Source organism: Danio rerio, chromosome 20, assembly GCF_049306965.1.
Source record: "Danio rerio strain Tuebingen ecotype United States chromosome 20, GRCz12tu, whole genome shotgun sequence".
In the NCBI taxonomy this organism is placed as follows: domain Eukaryota; kingdom Metazoa; phylum Chordata; class Actinopteri; order Cypriniformes; family Danionidae; genus Danio; species Danio rerio.
In genome coordinates this window covers 1038769-1055000 of record NC_133195.1, presented here as the reverse complement: position 1 = coordinate 1055000, position 16232 = coordinate 1038769, and the positions used below count along the sequence as shown (strand labels likewise).

The window sequence follows — 16232 nt, the reverse complement described above, 5'->3', positions numbered from 1 at the left end:
GGGTGTTTCCCAGTACTGGGTTGCAGCTGGAAGGGCGTCCGCTGTGTAAAACATATGCTGGATAAGTTGGCGGTTCATTCCGCTGTGGCGACCTCTCATAAATAAAGAGACGAAGCTGAAATTAAATAAATGAGTGAATGAGATGTGATCGACTGAAAAAGGAGTGAATGAGAACAAAGTAAATGCAGGGAATAAAAACAGCATGACAAGAGAAATCGTAATAAGAAAAGCCTGTAAATCTAAAGAGAACAAAGGAAAGATGGGCCAATTCTCTGATGGGATATTTCTGTTTTCAAAGGCAAACTGTGAAGAGCCATTGTCATCGCATAGACTACCTGTTCCTCAGCGCTTCGGACTCTTCCCACACGTTCGCCGCCAACGTTTCATCTCACACACCGCGCGTTCAGAGAGTTTAACAGGAGTTAATGATCTCATTAAGCCGTAATGTTCTCATTAAAGAGGGCTGGATTCTGAAACGTGGCTTTAACTCGCCGTACACCTGAGCGGACTGCCAATAGTGTGCAGGTAGAGGCTAATATGGTGGATTTCCTCCGAGCTTTGAGGCTGAGCTCTATTAGCCATGAAAGATGCTGTTTGCCGCAGACTGCCTGACTGACTGGAATTTTAATTCGCCATCCAAGGCTCTTTCGGCAGCAGAGCAGATGTGTTTCTGAGAGATTAAATGAGAAAACAAAGCAGCCAGTGGCTGTGTTTCCATCCCAAGATGAGGATTAAAATGATGCGCGTTAACTGAAATATTGCATTAAACATTTGCGAATAAAGATGAGACAAAAAGAGTGAAATCGTCACTTCCGGATAGACTGGCGGCAAATGGAGTTTGCTGTGGTAGCAGAAGGGTCACGTGTCTTTTGGTCATTCAATTTTCCTTTCAGAAACAAATATTGAGAAACAAATAAATATTTAAAAATGCAAATTAAAATATGAGGTGTTTTACATTTTTATTGTTAAAAACTTTGTTTATTGTCAAAATTGTGAAGTGATTTGATTTCGTGGTTTTGAGGAAGTGACGATTTGGTTCTCTTTGTCTCATCGTATGAAAATGGTCAGTGTATCATTTGGTCTTTGGATTTTCATTTTAGAAAGGGATATTGAAAAATTAATAATGAGCCGTTTTTTGATTTTCGTTTTAAAATTCAAAAACGAATATTGAAATACGAAGCGTTTTTCTTTTTCATGGTGAAAAACGAAAACGCTAAATTCAAAAATTATTCGATTTAAATTTTTTATTTCGAATAACAAAAAATAAAATCAGCAGAAAACAGAAACGAATAAACACTTGTTTTTTATATTTCTAAATTAGATAGGCCGACTCATTCACAGTGACGCAATGCTGCCACACACAGGCTAGACTACTATAGGCTATTATTTTTTCCACATAATAATATTATAATAAATTAATAAAGATATGCTCTTGTGGCTATTTATTTTTATTAAGACATATTTTTCACATTAAGATGACATATTTCTCATATAAGGGTCGTTTATAGGCTATATATTAATTTTTTGTTAGCATGTTTTAAATGAAACAACGTTTATTTAGAAGTTACGTGCAAGCATTACATTGCTTTACTGAACACTTTTCTGAAAAGAAAGTTTTAATATTGTTGAAACCATAATGCTTCCACTTCTCGAAGTTTTACCATGAATCATTTCAAGTCATGAAGGCATTAATACAGTATTTTAAAATAAAAATTAACAATTAATTTTATCTGACAAACAAACACTCTGAAAAGCATCCCGTGTCTTTTAAAAATGGACCATCACTAATTTAATAAATTTATTTCGTCATTAATTTTGAATTTAGGTAAAACCACTGTCACGTTTGTTATTTCGCTGTGTTTCAATAGTTAGTTAAATTAGTCAAATAATTTAATCTAAAAGGCGTTCAGCATGCTTCACAAACACTGATTAGCATTCTAGATGTCTTCAAAATCGGCATACAAAAGCTTGTCGATGTGTGCGTCTTTACCTCAAATACCAACACGATCTCAATTCTAACATTTTGATTTCGTGGTTAATTCGTATGAATTTGTGTGATCTCATTCGTACAATTTAGTATGATTTGCTCATCCCCCAATGACGGTTGGGTTTAGCGGTGGGGTTTGTAGCCACACCTTCTTTCTAAAATCGTACATTTCCGTATGAATGAACTCGTTAGAATTTGCCACTGAACTGACAAAACGTAAAATAATAACGTTTCCTCGTAAGATCAGGCGGCAAATACAGTATTTATATTTATTTTTCTCATTCATTTTTTTAACACATAAAAAAAACACCTCGAATTTTCTTTTTTGTATGTTTACTTTTTTTTTCTTCGTTTTTGATATTATTATTTCAATCTTTTATTTCTAAAAGAAAATCGAATAACCGATAAGATGCACAAAGCAACTTTGGACGTTTTTTCTTTTTAGAAAAAAATAATGGATGCACAGTGGCTTTTGGTAGCGCGAACCCTTAACTGTTCTGTAGGTAATAATAATAATAATAATAATGTTATAATAATAATAATACTTAACCACTTTGATGACATTTTTGCGGAGGGATTTTAAAATGACCCCAAAAAATGTCAGATATTTTATTATATAATGTAATCGTTCCACTGCTTTATCCGTTAGTGCCGTCCCATTTTGCCTATTTCTGTTATCATATTATCCATCACATGACTTTTTAATTTGCATACAGGAACTTTATTCGGTAAATGTCTTTCCATCATAGTTTATGTGCATTTCCTTTATAAAGCGTTTATCTTACTCACTTGTGCATGCACGTTTTTTTTTTTTTTCGTGTATTTTTTAAAAATGTATGCAGATCTTGGTGTTTCTATTAGCATTTTTTATTTATGCGCATATGCAAAATAGGTGGATTGAACAAGTTGGAGGGTCCTGCTTCATTAGAAGGAATGTCATGGAAGGGAAATCTGAGTTAAGGCTTCTGCTGCTCTAACTCTCGTCTGCGGCGCTAATATAACCAAATCCCAATGGATTGTGGGTAAGGTTGTAGAGTGTTCATCTGAGGGCAGATTATGCTTAATGAAAGAAGTCCAGGTTTTTTTTTTACTGAAGGGTTTTCAGGATGATAGAGCTTGTCTGAGCTGTGAAGCGAACATTGACAGCAGAGATCTGTTTAAACACAAACAGGCTCAAGGTCTTGAAACATTTATTAGACAGGAACTCATTTACGGCCGCTGCTCTATAGACGGCGGCAGCGCTAATGAAAATGCTAAGGCCGAGAGCTCGGTCTGCCCGCTCGCTCAATTTCACACTGTACTTTCTGCTCTGTTTGAGATATGCATTTTTGATCGCTGCACACTTTACTTTTATAATGCCTTGTTTACCGGTCGCCGTTTCTCAAGGACGTTCGCCAACGTGAGGCGCAAATCGAAATTGACTCGCTTTTCTTTGTGTTTGTCGTGTCCGTTCATCAGTTCTCATCATTCACATTAAGGATCAACAGTGTTTTTGTCTTTGTATCTTTAATTAAATATAGAACTCCTTGCTCCACCTCTGACATCACACCTCTTTTAGCTGGCATCTTCAATCGATTCCCAATGGATGCAATCGTTTTCTCATTGTATATCCAACACATTTTTAAAGATATTTTTTAGTTCACCAAAAAAACGGCAAACACTGTCATACTACTTTTTGATGGATTTTATTTCATTACATATCATACCTGTCTGTTAAAGTTATCTGAGCTTTTTCTAATTTATTCTTAAACAGTTTAATAGCAAAGTACTTAATCTTTTTTACCATTTTCTAAACTTTTGTTATCATTTTTTTATTCAGAGTGTAAACAGAATAAACCATTTTTGACAAAGTAATTAATTATTGTGTCATCTGTAAGGAATTACGCTGGACAACAGACGTGAGGATCCATGTGCAGTTTATTTAAAGAGAAGTTGTGCAGGCGTTGGTCCGAACACAGGAGCATAAAGAAAATCAAAGAAACGAAATCTAAAAACACAGACAAATGGTCAGGCTGAGTGGCGAAGAATCAAAAATGACAGAACAAGATTAAAATCAAAAGAAGCAAAGGCAAACAAGGAAAAACACTTTAAAATACTATACATTGTAAATAAGACTCAGCAATGTGTGTGTGTGTGTGTGTGTGTGTGTGTGTGTGTGTGTGTGTGTGTGTGTGTGTGTGTGTGTGTGTGTGAAGTGAATATAAAGTCCAGCCAATCAGTCCATCAGTCCATAATGAGTTATCAGCCGTGTGTTTAATCATAGTGCATCAGGAACTGGTGTGTGTGTGAGGTGCATGATGGTATTTGTAGTCCAGTTCAGTGACAAATGTAGTTCTCCAGTGATCTGCAAGGATTAAATCGCTGGTGATCTTGACACATCTTTTATTGTAATGTGATACATTTTTGGTTTGATTTAATATTTTGGTATTTTGTACATTTTTGTATTTGAATAGAAAAACAGATCTGTATTTGAAGAGTTCATATGCAAAAACCTGTAAGTGCCGTCTGAAATTGAAAACGGTTACCGTCCCATGCCTGCTTGTCAATTTGTATATTTGCATTCATTCACTACTTCTATTTTTAAAATATATGTATTTTCTGTTTTTGTCCTGTCTCTGTCATTCTGTTGCACTGTAGAAGCTCCAAAACAAATTCTTTGTTTGTGTGAACACACCTGGCAATAAAGCTCTTTCTCATTCTGATAACATCACTGCATGTTTGTGTGATTTTTGGAGTGGCCTAGTCAAAGTCCTGACCTGAATGTAATTGAGATGTTGTGGCAATTCATGCTTAAAAACCCTCCAATGTGGCTAAATTATAACAATTCTGCATAGACGAGTGGGCCAATACATGTCATATCTGGCTCAGCCATGCAGCTATTTATTTTCAAGGGATGGCAGATGGAGAGAGAGTTCGGGAGTCTCTCTTGGAACTTTATTTGGATGTCACCTTTTTTATTGCTGTTGAATAAGAAACTGTTTTTTTTTTTTTGCTGTGTTCTTGGAGAGTGTGTCTCTGCCCTTGGCTGTATGTTTTTATGCAACCAACACATCATATATTCTCTTTGTCTGTTGCTTTGTTCTCAGCTCCTGGAGGGCAGTTTCACCTCGCAGGTCAGCCATGAAGTGGATGGTCTCATCTTCCAGCCTATAGGGGTGAGTCTGACACACACACAGAGTCGGTTCTTATCTTGCTTCTAGTCCAAATATCTAAAAACTCTTAAATGAAGAAGCATTTTCTAGATCAGCAAAAAAAAAATCCTTATTTTCAGAGACAATAACTCAAAATTAAGTGAGTTTTTTCCTTAAAACAGCTTTAATAATCTTGTTTTCGCTTCGAAATAAGATGATTTTCCTCACCCCACTGGATTCTGAAGATTATTTTGCTTGTTTTAAGGGAAAACTCACTTCATTTTGATGTCTTTCAGCAAACAAGATGATATTTTTGCTTGTCTGTAAAACACTTCTTGATTTAAGATTTGTTTGTGATATTTGGAGGCGACGGTTCTGCACAATAATGACCTGCAGCGAGCTCAGGAGTAAATAAGAGGGTTTGTTTTAAGTTCGTTCAGGCTTCTCCATAAGTGTTTCAGTCTTTGGCAGCAATAATCCGTGGTTAATGTTGTATTATACGGTGTGTGTGTGCGCACAAACGCTGTCAAGCTGTGATCTGAAATGCTATTGAGGCTCCTGTCGACTCGAATCTAGACGTCATGCTCAGACGGGCTTTTGGTTTGCTGTGTAAACAGGAGTCTTGCACTAATACCATGTGTGTATGTGTCATGTTGTGTTAACCCGAGTAGACAAATTGGATATATTTACTAAAATATTATACATAATGGTCGGCACGGTGGCTAAGTGGTTAGAACTATCACCTCACATCAAGAAGGTTGCTGGTTTGAGTCCCAGCTGGGCCAGTTGGTATCCCTGTGTGGAGTTTGCATGTTCTCCCTGCGTTCGTGTGGGTTTCCTCCAGGTGCTCCGGTTTCTCCCACAGTCCAAACACATGTGGTACAGGTGAATTGAATAAGCTTGATTGTCCGTAGTGTATGAGTGTGAATGTGAGCGTGTATAGGTGTTTCCCAGTACTGGGTTGCAGCTGGAGGGGCATCCGCTGCGTAAAACATATGCTGGATCATTGATAAATAAAGGGCGACCCCTGATAAATAAAGGGACTTAAGCTGGAGGACAAGGAATCAATGAATTATACATGACTTCCGTTGTCTGATTGACTGTTCAGACCAGTGTTTCCCAACCCTGTTCCTGAAGGCACACCAACATTACACATTTTCATCCTCTCCCTAGTAAAACACACCTGAATCAAGTCATCAGAGCATTAGAAGAGACTCCATAACCTGAAGCTAATGGGTCAGATAAGGGAGACGTGTTGGTGTGCCTCTAGAAACAGGGTTGGGAGTCACTGGTTTAGACCGTTGGACAGATTATGTTTACATTAAGGTTTTTTTAATACACAAAAACAACCAAAAAAAAATTTGTTAGCTGAAATAAATAAAAAAAATTAACAGCTAAGACTGAGTGAAACTAACTATAATGTAAATTTGCACTGACAAGAAAATTAGCACCAGAAACAAATATTTTTTTAATGATTGTTTATGCATGAAAGACAATTATTAAAGTAATAATCAACATTTAAGCCTACATACAAAATGTGCTGCTGTTGATCTGCACTTGAAAATACAAAATAGTGATTACTGATACTGATTTTGGAGTGGCCTAGTCAGAGTCCTGCCCTAAATCCAATTGAGTTGCTGTGGCATGATCTTTAAAAAGGCGCTTTAAGCTTAAAAACCGTCCAATGTGGCTAAAATTCCCCCACAGTGCTGGAACAAAGACTCCAAGTTATGAAAATTGCTTGATTGCAGTTGTTACTGCTAAGGGTGGACCAAACAGTTATTAGCTTTATTTCTTCAAACTGCATGATGGCTTTACTTGTGTTTTCTTTGACTAATATTTAGATTTGTTTGATGATCTGAGACATTAAAGTGTGACAAGCATGCAAAACTATTTAGAAATTAGGAAGGGGGCAAACATTTTTTTCACACCACTGTATATACAGCATGAACAGCACACATGAGTACACCCCACATGTGTGTGTGTGTGTGCGCGTGCGTGTGTGTGTAAATAAAATATTACATTATTATTCGCCCCCCTGCTTATTTTCCCCCAATTTCTGTTTTACGGAGAGCAGATTTTTTTCAGCACATTTCTAATCATAAATAGTTTTAATAACTCATCTCCAATAACTGATTTATTTTCTCTTTGCCATGATGACAGTAAATAAATAATATTAGACTAGATATTTAAAGGCTTAACTAGGTTAATTAGGGTAACTAGGCAGGTTAGGGTAAATAGTCAAGTTATTGTGTACTGATGCTAGACTATCGAAAAAAAAAGTAGCCTAAAGGGGCGAATAATATTGTCCTTAAAATGGTGTTTAAAAAATTCAAAACTGCTTTTATTCCAGCCGAAATAAAACAAATAAAACTTTCTCCAGGAGAAAAAACATTATCAGACATGCTGTGAACATTTCCTGAATCTGTTCAACATCAATTGTGAAATATTTAAAAAAGAAAAAAAGTTCAAAGGGGGCGAATAATTCTGACTTCAACTGTATGTATGTATATATATATATATATATATATATATATATATATATATATATATATATATATATATATAAACATTTGATCAGTTGAATAAGAGCGAATGCATGAATGCAGCATCCCTACTTTGGCATGCAGCAGGCATGTGGCTTTAAAAAAACGTTGTGTACAGAGGACAGAAGACGGTCCCCGGAGGATAAACACACCACAGATTCTCCACAGGTGTGCCGGATTGAAAGCAGAAGCTTGGCATCAGTGTGCCGCTGACTGATTAGAAACAAAACGCCAGAGAGAGGCACTTTCAGTTGCATCATTAAAGCTGCACAAATCATAGGGGTTTTCTGACAAACATTTCCATTTTTCCAATCCGGTTCAGTGCTTCAGCAAATGCAAGCTAAAGGTCACGCTCACCGCATTCCTGCGCGACAAGCGATCAATCACGTCAATACGTTTAAAAATGTATCAAAGCGAGTGTCCTCAAAAGCCCTTTATTCATACAGTGTAATGTGTTTTCTCTGCTGACGCTTCTGTCTGCGCCCATATTGATTTTCTTCCCTGAAATGCAATGAGACATTTTGTGTACAGTGATACGGCAGCTTCACACACACACACACACACACACACACACACACTGAAGTTTGGGAGGTGTGCATTAGCCAGGTCTATTGTAATAATTTCAGCCTTGCATTCAGAGTCACATGCGGCGCTCTCCTCATTTCCACATGTCCTCTGGCTGCTCATTTCGGAGGCAAGAATTCCTGTTGAGCTGAAACCAGCATAATGCAGAAGAATGAAATCTGCAGCGAGACACTCATTCCACATGACCTTTTCCAGAGACAATGAGACGAGCGCTATTGAGGAGAAAAGAGGACACTTTGTACTTGAACGTGCTTGACAAGAACGTGGTGATCATCTTTCGTATCTTTGTTTAATTCTCATATGCTAATTGGCGGAAGAGTTGGTTTGAAGTTGCAGCGTGGCGAAGTTTGTCTTTTTAATTAAATATTCGATTTTTGGAGTTTCAGAAGAGAAAAGACTGATGTGTTTTATTCAAGCAATCTGATAAACAACTGCAGGGAACATAAAAATAGCCAAATAAGTCAATTAATTCATTAAAAATGGATGCACTACAGTCGGAAAGTTTAGCTAACAGAAGGAAGCAGAATAAAGCAGAATACTCATGTACAGGTGAAGCCAGAATTATTCGCCCTCCTTTGAATCTTTATTTCTTTGTCAAGTATTTCCCAAATAATGTTGAACAGATACAGGAATTTTTTTACAGTATTTCCGCTAATATTTGTTCTTCTGGAGAAAGTTTTATTTGTTTTTTTTGTTTTTAATTGTTTTAAAGCCATTTTAAGCTCAATATTATTAGCCCCTTTAAGCAATATTAATGTTGGATTGTCTCCAGATTAATCCTCTGTTATACAATGACTTGCCTAATTACCCTAACTTTACCCTAATTACCCTAGTGAAGCCTTTAAGGCAGCATTTACACTGCACTGTTCAAGTGACTCAACTCCGATTTGTTTCTCCAGTCATGTGGCACAGATCGGATATGGCCCATGTACGTTTAAGCAGGAACAAATCACATGGATTCCAATGTACTCAGATCAGATTCAGGCCTTGTTCATATGTGGACATTTATCCGATATGAATCTGATCTGTGTTCTCGTGTCTGCAGTGTAAACAGGTAGATCGTATTTTTACCTGTCAATGCGAGTCGTGCATCATTAAAAACAATAGCGAATGACGTCAAGTCTGACACTTTCATTTCAGAACAGACTTCAGCAGAGTCCCAAACCTTAAATCTCATACACGAGGACTTCTATATTGTCATATAGCAAAAGTATTTAAGTGTGTTAACGAGAGCGAGAGAGCGATATGTCCACCATAAAACCAATATAACACTATTGCACAGCTACATCACATGCATAAATCACACCTTGGACATTACATTAAGATGCTTAAAGGTTTAAAAAAAAGCCTTAAAAGAAGATGGACAAACGAGAAGCTTTCTGTCCTAAACGATAGTAAAGCAGCTTGTCAAACGCTGTGAACAGATTACATGGAGGAATAGAGTAAAGAGCACTCTTTAAAGATTCACCTGATTTGTTGACAAGTGGGTTGTTGATCTATTCCTTGGCAGTTCGCAGGTCCTTTACTTGACCTTTTCCCCTACGCAAAGAAACTTCCCAAATACGTCTGTTTCTTACTCATTTTGCTGCTTTTGGGTTAAATTTGGATGCTACAGTGACCGACATGATTTCGAAATGCCCTTAAATAGAGAATTACAGGACTCCAAACTTGAGGTTATGAAAGCATGAATAACTGTTTCACATGACTTTCCAGAATGTCAACATTTCATTTAAATAAAACTCCTCACAAATGGGTTCCTTTGTCTCAAATTAAAACATTTTGTGGAAAGTAGCTCTGTAGTAATTGGGATAAAGTACATCCAAGTGGTTTATTTTCTTACACAATTTCTGTTTACCAGAGAGCAGATATCTGCAGCACATTTTCAATCATAATAGTGTTAATAACTCATCTCTAATCACTGATTTATTTTCTCTTTGCCATGATGACAGCAGAAAAAATATTATGGGAAATACTGTGAAAAGTTCCTGAATCTGTTAAACATCATTTGGGAATTAAAATAAAATTCACAGGAGGGTGAATAATGTTGACTTCAACTCTAAATTGTTGTTATTTGCTTTTTATGTGCAGTACTTTTCTTAAAGTGCTTTATAAATTAAATCAGGGTGTCCGCCGGGTCTTAAAAATATATTAAAAGTTGAAAAATTAACGTAGAGAAATTTAAGGCCCTTAAAAAGTATTAAAAGTCTTAAATGCTAGTTTGCAAGGTATTAAATTTGATATAATTTTCGATGATTTGTACAGTTAGATGCTAAAGTTTGCCTGAATTAAATCTGAATATCAGGATGTGTTGTAAATATTGACTTCTCATCAATTACAAATTATCAGACCAGAGGTTTTGAATATCAGAAAATAGAATTTATTCTCCATAATAAAGCCGAGAAAGAGCAGAGCAGACCCCAGAGCATTCTGAAGTCTCTCCTGCACCTTCTAAAGTTTCAGTGTGTTTGTTACAATTTTTATACAGGATTATTTGACACACCCCTAAGTCTCTTTTTAACTCTTGACCATTTTTGAATAGGTTTTCTAGTCTAAGGGGTCCTGCTATTCTTGGCTCTCAGCCCACTAGCTCATGTCAACAGAGATATTACAGGTCTATGTCAGCAAAGTAAAGATGCAACTTATGCTAAGGAACTAAGTGTTTACATACATTGTTATGATAGGATAATAACTTGATAATATGTTACTCATTCTAACTTCTGACACATATAGCTTCATAGAAGTATTTAACATATATGATCAGTGCTTTACATATTCAGTTATTCTACACAATCAGTCACTCAGCCTTCTCCTAGTGTTGCTCCTGTGCAGGCATACTCATCTTACACAGACATATCACTGTATTTTTAACACAGGCTGGCATGTTTGCTGCAAACACTACATACATTTTGTGAAGAGAAATTTAACTGCTTTACACTTAGAAAATACTTCACACTGAGAGAATAAAATCTTTTTCAGATGCTGTGTACACTCTTAGAAAAAATGGTACAATGTTGTACCAAGGAAGGTACAAACCCTTGTCACTGGGGCAGCACCTTTTTATCTAACAGAATTGTACCTTAAGACAAGGAAACACATTTGTACCATTGAGGTTTGTTCCTTTAAGAACATGATTTATACCATGGGAAACCAAAATATACCTTCATCAAAGATACAAATGTTTTACCTGTTGTTTTGTAATATTGCATTATAGAACTTAATAATTATTGTTTACGAGTTTCTTTAAACACATGCTTTTAAATGATGATTCATGTTTTAATATGGAAATTATTCATAACTCACTTTGGCTTTCCAGTAATGTTTATTTTCATAGATATTCAAAGAAGTTGTTCAACACTTATGTACACTCTCAGAAATAAATGTACAGGAGCTGTCACTGGGGCAGTACCTTTTCAAAAGATGCATATTAGTACCCAAATGTACCTAAATAGTACCTCTGAAGTACCAATATGGACCCTTCAGGTACAAATATGTACCGTTTGAAAAGGTACCGCCCCAGTGACAGCTCCTGTACCTTTATTTCTGAGATGAGAACAATTATGTATTGCATTTGAATTGTACCAAAAAAGGTACAGAACAGTATCATAAGAGGTCTTTCCTGTACCATATAAGGTACAACTTTAACAAAGCTACAAAACTGGCCCTCAAGGAACATTGTTTGTACCACTGTGTACCTTTTTTTCTGAGAGTGTAGTTTATGAAATCAATAAAATCCTACTGGATTTGACATCATGCTGCTTTGTTTACTGCAGAAACCAAGCCAACACCATTATTTCTGCAGGTCTATAGGTGTCAACCTGCTGAATTTGCTCGATTTGATAGATTTTTATTCAGTTTATGAATCATGTTTTAGTTTTAGATTAGTTTCTTACATTAATATGTGGTAAATATACTGTCAAATCTTGCCAGTGTTTCCGGTTGAAAAGTAGTTTTGAGGTCTTAAAATGTATGGAAAGGGTCTTTAAAAAGGTATTAAAAAGTTTTGAATTTAGAGGTGTGAACCTACACTGGTCTCACAGTTCGGTTCGGTTACGATTATCATGCCATCGATTCGGTTCGATTCGATATTTCGGTGCATCACGGTGCATTGACGGTGCTTTCCATACGCAGTGTTATATTTTCTTCACAGCAGCATTTCTTGTATTAAAATGTATGAATATATTTATATACTATTTGTAATACAATTTTGTCATTTAATACAAACAGTCAGATATATAAACTAACTTTAAACAAAACGAGCATTTAGCAAATAATATAAACAAATATAAATATCCAGCTCAATTTCTGATCCTTGTCTAGTTCTCTTACACCCCTTTAATTGGTCACACCCTCAACAAAAGCGGTTGTGATTGGCTCTTGCGCACTGCGCTCTTCACAGATGAGTGATGCTGATAAGCGGCAGGCGGCAGCGGCGATCTCACAGCTGATGTATGATAGACACGGTGGAGAAAACTCTGCAGACACGCGCTCGTTTCTGTATGCAAAAGTACCACTGTAAAACAGCCGAGAAGAGAAGAAAAGTCACGCCAGCAGGTCAAATGGGCCACTGTGTGTGTGAGAAAGAGAGAGAGAGAGAGAGAGAGAAATGGAGTATGCTACTTTCATTCTCTCGATCTCAGTGAAATAGGGGCTATTGTTGTATATGTCAGTGAAAGACTGATCCAGCAAACACACACAGTGAAATTGTGCACAGTTTATGAGTTTTAAGTAGTTAAATCGCTGTAAATACTCGCGATCGCCTCCCTCACGACAGAGCGCACATGAGGTAAATGACGTCACTATTAACCGGTTATGATTATTACTGAACCGATACCGAATTGTCCGCGTCTGCATCGCGGTGCACCGAAAAAACGATTATTTTTGACACCCCTAATTGAATTTCACTCTCTGATTCCTCGATACTCTGTAAATAAACCAAAGTACAAACACAACTGGTGCACGTGTGACGAAATGTGACAGAATTCCAGCATCTCTGCATATGTCGACAAAGAATCTCTCAGCTTATTAGTATTGCAGCCTGATGCTTTGCTAAATGTGTCGGTAAGACTGGGATTAGAGCCGTCAGGGCAGAGTAAGACATCAATAACACAAAGGCTATTTCATGCTCTACAAAAGGTTCAGTAGCGATTATATAGAGGGCAGAGGAGCCCTGCCTCTGGAAATGCTAAACCACTTTGACACCATGTTGTTGATCAGCCCTGCAGCTGTAGGGATTTTTTTATAGCACAAGCCAATCCGCCATATCCAAATCTCTTTAGCATTTCAAAAAGAAAGGCCCATTGAACCCTTTCAGGAGCCCGCCGTGTGCGTCCGCTGATAGCAGAGCGGTGTCACACGTCTCTCTTTGATGCTGAACAACGTCCTGTCGGTCTGCTCGCTGCACAGAATGCAGGGTTCTCGACCAACGCAACACAGATCCATTAAGTTAACGAATTCAAGTGGATTGAACATAAAACAATTGAGTTAATCCCAAAAAAATAGCAAGAATTGAGTATTTTGAACAAGCAGCAACAGCAAAACTACATTTGGGAGTGTATTAGCTAAAGGATTATGGCCTGTTTCTACTAAGTGGTACAGTTTGGTACGGGTTGCATTTCCACTGCTAAAATGGCACCAATGGTACCAGTTGGATTTTATGCACCATTCTGCTTTATGATAGGTCATGCAGTCTCTGTAAACTACAGGGGTTTTAGACCGATTTATGGCTGATATCCACCTGCCGAAGATCAGAGATGAAATCTTGTCGAAGACCTCGATCGGAATGATTCTTGATGCAGATTATCTGTGAGCCGGTTAAAGATTTGTATCCCTAATCTATTCCTAATCTTCAAATCGGAGCCTCCCTGATCATATCAAAACATGTTTGATATTAAAGATTTACAATTGGGCTGATAACGGCTGTGAAATGTGTCTTCCAGCCTACTCCGCATCACCAAAGACAAGAGTCAGGGAGAATCACGTCAGTTTTAATGAATAAATATAGGATAATCTATAATAAGCTTGAATTATCTGTTTTTTTAATATCCAGATTCATTGTTATGCTTATACATGTGTGTGGATATTTATGACGGGTGTATAAATGAACCTTGTTAAACATTTTAAACAGCATTTTTAGAAATTATTTATTTATTTATTTTCTTTTCTGCGATGTCTTTAAATTGGTAGAATACAGTTGGTTCAATATCGAATTTCACATCCCAACACTAAAAAATAAAACGTTGAGTTAACTAATAATTTTAAAAGCAATTTTAAGGTTATTCAACTTCAGTGTTTGAAGTTGTGCCAAATATTTTTTCTAAGTTGAGTTAAATCGAAGTTTTAAAGCAACCGGCTGCAAGGAACTTGAGTTTATTCAACCTTGTTTTTTCAAGTTGACTAAAAAGGCTGCTTTAAGTCAAGTATACTTAATGAAATAAGTCGATTCAACTTAATTTTAAAATTAATTTGGCACAACTTCAACCACTGAACTTTAAAAACTTTCAATTTCTTTGCGGCCGATGCATTAACATTTAGGTTAACTCACCTTTTAATGTTTGTCAGAGCAGGAAATAAAAGCTTAAATGAATAAATCAAATTATTACATCTCCTCAACAGATTTTATTAATTACATTGAACAACAGTTCTAAACATGCATTCAGGAGTAAACTCAACACTGAGCTCAAAAATATACCCACCTAACTTAGATTTTTAAACTGAATTAAAGGTGGAGTTTTTACAGTGAACCTCTTTCTGATGTTCTGATGTCGATAATAGCAGCATTTAATAACAAAGAATAAATGTTACACCATTTGGAAACCAGCTAGTGGTTGACACTTGACAGAATGCAGAAAAGCATCATAACAGAACAGTCAAACATGAATGTACGTTCTCAGTTTTGGTTACTAAAGAGTTCTGAAAAGTCAATTTTCATAGTAATGTTATTGTGATTTGTAACGTTTACTGTTGGATTTGTCAGTGCATGATAGTTATATGTGGTTATACAGTTGAAGTGAGAATTATTAGCCCCCTTGAATTATTAACCCCCTCCCCAATTTCTGTTTAACAGAGAGCAGATTTCTTCAACACATTTCTAATCATGATAGTGTTAATAACTCATCTCTAATAACTGATTTATTTACTTATGATGACAGTAAATAATATTTGACTAGATATTCTTCAAGATGCTAATATTCAGCTTAAAGTGACATTTAAAGGCTTAACCAGGGTAATTAGGTTAAGTAGGCAGGTTAGGGTAATTAGGCAAGTTATTGTATAACCATGGTTTGTTCGGTTGACCATCAAGAAAATATATAGCTTAAAGATGCTAATAATATTGACCTTAAAAATTAAAAACTGCTTTCATTCTAGCCGAAATAAAACAAATAAGACTTTCTGCACAAGAAAAAATATTATCAGACACACTGTGAAAATCCCCTTGCTCTGTTAAACATCATTTGGGAAATAATAAAAAAGTCAAAGGGGGCTAATAATTCTGACTTCAACTGCATATAGTTATTTTTGTTGTTTAGTTTAATCCTTAAAGACACATTTAAATAGAAAACATGTAACAAAGACGTATCTAACCTTTGCCGTGTGCTTTATTTTCTCACTCACACGTTATGTTGTCATGCCTGATAACGAGTATTTTTAAACAGTCGTGTGCTTTGTGGACATACTGTCAACGTCACTCAGCAAATAGTGCTCTTATTAAAGTCCTATATTGGATGTTGGATTTTCTAGCTCTAGACAGAAGGGCGACGAGAGCCAGAGGCAAGAAAAGAGCAGAAATTAGTCCCAATCACACTGTCACTTAGTCCTTAACCAGCTGAGATGCTCTTAATAATGGTGCATCATCTGACTACACTAATGCCCGAGCACATCTCTATTACTTAGCTCTTTCACTTCCCTCTACTTCTCCGTTTTGTGTGCTCACGTGAATCGTTCGATGCCTGGAGATGCATTGGTAGGGGAAGTGCCCTTCAAAAA

The 16232-nt window shown here is 36.5% G+C and overlaps 1 protein-coding gene across 2 annotated transcripts in view; it reads left to right on the top strand.

Moving 5' to 3' along the window:
• rngtt (RNA guanylyltransferase and 5'-phosphatase) overlaps nucleotides 1–16232 on the top strand; it is a 179583-nt gene that overhangs the window by 108163 nt on the left and 55188 nt on the right. For both annotated transcript variants that reach the window (XR_012395446.1, NM_212867.1), the window contains 1 exon segment: nucleotides 5074–5142. Coding sequence is in view for 1 of the 2 variants with exons in the window: in NM_212867.1 (NP_998032.1) it covers nucleotides 5074–5142 (69 nt within the window). In the remaining variant the exon portion in view is untranslated.